Source organism: Molossus molossus, unplaced genomic scaffold, assembly GCF_014108415.1.
Source record: "Molossus molossus isolate mMolMol1 unplaced genomic scaffold, mMolMol1.p scaffold_m16_p_7, whole genome shotgun sequence".
In the NCBI taxonomy this organism is placed as follows: Eukaryota; Metazoa; Chordata; class Mammalia; order Chiroptera; family Molossidae; genus Molossus; species Molossus molossus.
This window is the reverse complement of record NW_023425401.1, coordinates 41,285,997-41,288,220: the sequence shown is the minus strand read 5'-3', so window position 1 is coordinate 41,288,220 and position 2,224 is coordinate 41,285,997. Positions and strand designations below refer to the sequence as shown.

The 2,224-nt window shown below is 63.3% G+C and overlaps 1 protein-coding gene across 1 annotated transcript; it reads left to right on the top strand.

The window, feature by feature from the left end:
• The first annotated feature begins 248 nt into the window (after window positions 1–248).
• Window positions 249–1,766, top strand: LOC118619617 (RAC-alpha serine/threonine-protein kinase-like). The gene is given in 3 exon segments (XM_036246308.1): window positions 249–530; window positions 533–1,435; window positions 1,438–1,766. Coding segments are annotated over 3 exon segments (1,434 nt in total). The 5' UTR covers window positions 249–328.
• Window positions 1,767–2,224: the final 458 nt, after the last annotated feature.

Genomic DNA, 2,224 nt, shown 5'->3' with positions numbered 1-2,224 from the left:
TTGGGTAGGTCAAATTCTTATTCTTTCTAACCCCCATTTTCCTCATTTGAAAATGGCAATAAAAATAGTGCTTACAGCGCGCGCAGCAGGCACCGGAGGACGCGAGCCGCGGCCGCGCACGAGCACCGGGCCCCACGCGGGGCCCGCCCGACAGCACCGGCCACCGGCCCGCGCCGCTCAGCCCGCCCCCGCCCCGGCCCGCGGCGGGCGCCGGAGGCCGTGGCCAGGCTATGCCTGCGCTCGCCCGGACGCAGCGCCCGAGGCTGTGGGCACCGCTGGGCTCGGCGAGACCCTTCCGAGAGAGGAGCGTGAGTGACACCCAGGCACCATGAACGACGTGGCCATCGTGAAGGAGGGCTGGCTTCACAAACGAGGGGAGTACATCAAGACCTGGCGGCCGCGCTACTTCCTGCTCAAGAACGGCGGCACCTTCACCGGCTACAAGGAGCGGCCACAGGACCTGGAGCAGCGGGAGTCGCCCCTCAACAACTTCTCCGTGGCACAATGCCAGCTGATGAAGTCGGAACGGCCCAGCCCAACACCTTCATCATCCGATGCCTGCAGCGGACCACGGTCATCGAGCGCACCTTCCACGTCGAGACGCCCGAGGAGCGAGAGGAGTGGGCGACGGCCATCCAGACGGTGGCCGATGGACTCAAGAGGCAGGAGGAGGAGATGATGGACTTCCGATTGGGCTCGCCCAGTGACAACTCCGGGGCCGAGGAGATGGAGGTGGCCCTGGCCAGGCCGAAGCGCCGTGTGACCATGAACGAGTTTGAATACCTGAAGCTGCTGGGCAAAGGTACCTTCGGGAAGGTGATCCTGGTGAAGGAGAAGGCCACAGGCCGCTACTACGCCATGAAGATCCTCAAGAAGGAGGTCATCGTGGCCAAGGACGAGGTGGCACACACACTCACAGAGAACCGTGTCCTCCAGAACTCCCGGCACCCCTTCCTGACGGCCCTGAAGTACTCCTTCCAGACACACGACCGTCTCTGCTTCCTCATGGAGCACGCCAATGGCGACGAGCTGTTCTTCCACCTGTCCCGGGAGCGGGTGTTTCCTGAGGACCGGGCCCGCTGCTATGGCGCCGAGATCCTGTCCGCCCTGGACTACCTGCACTCGGAGAAGAACGTGGTCTACCGCGACCTGAAGCTGGAGAACCTGATGTTGGACAAGGACGGGCACATCAAAATCACAGACTTCGGGCTGTGCAAGGAGGGCATCAAGGACGGGGCCACCATGAAGACCTTCTGTGGGACCCCGGAGTACCTGGCCCCAGAGGTGCTGGAGGACAATGACTACGGCCGCGCGGTGGACTGGTGGGGGCTGGGCGTCGTCATGTACAAGATGATGTGCGGCCGGCTGCCCTTCTACAACCAGGACCACGAGAAGCTCTTCGAGCTCATCCTCATGGAGGAGATCCGCTTCCCGCGCAGCTCAGCCCGGAAGCCAAGGCCCTGCTGTCCGGGCTGCTCAAGAAGGACCCCAAGCAGAGGCTTGGAGGGGGCTCCGAGGATGCCAAGGAGATCGTGCAGCACCGCTTCTTTGCCAGCATCATGTGGCAAGACGTGTATGAGAAGAAGCTCATTCCGCCCTTCAGGCCCCAGGTCACGTCGGAGACGGACACTAGGTATTTTGATGAGGAGTTCACAGCCCAGATGATCACCATCACGCCGCCGGACCAAGATAACAACATGGAGTGTGGGGACAGCGAGCGGAGACCCCACTTCCCCCAGTTCTCCTACTTGGAGAGGAGAGCCTGAGGAGGGCCATCCCGGAGTGCTGGCAGATGCCATGCGGGGGCCACACGCCTGGATGCGGCTCTGGACTGGGAGGAAGCCGCGCCGAAGACCTGTGTGAATGTGTTCTTTCTGGGTGTCTGGAGGAGCCGCACTGCTCGAGCGCGCGCGGGAAGACGTTCATGCTGTGGGGCAGGGCTGTCCTGCAGTTTTTCTTAATTTATTTCATCCGGTCTCCAGACGCGGCCTCTGCTTTCAGACAAGTGCTGAGGACATCTGCGGCCGCACGCACCTGGGGGTCCAGCGGGGCCCTGCCCTCAGCCCATCCCTCGCGTCAGCTGTCCTTGGCTGTCACCGGTCCCTGCCCAGCTTGGAGGCACCAGAAGCAACCTGGTTGTGGCGTGCTGGCCTGGCCCCCTCTCCCTCAGGTGGGGGCCAATGGCAGCCCTGGCGCCACAGCCCTTGGACAGTGGCCCCGAGGT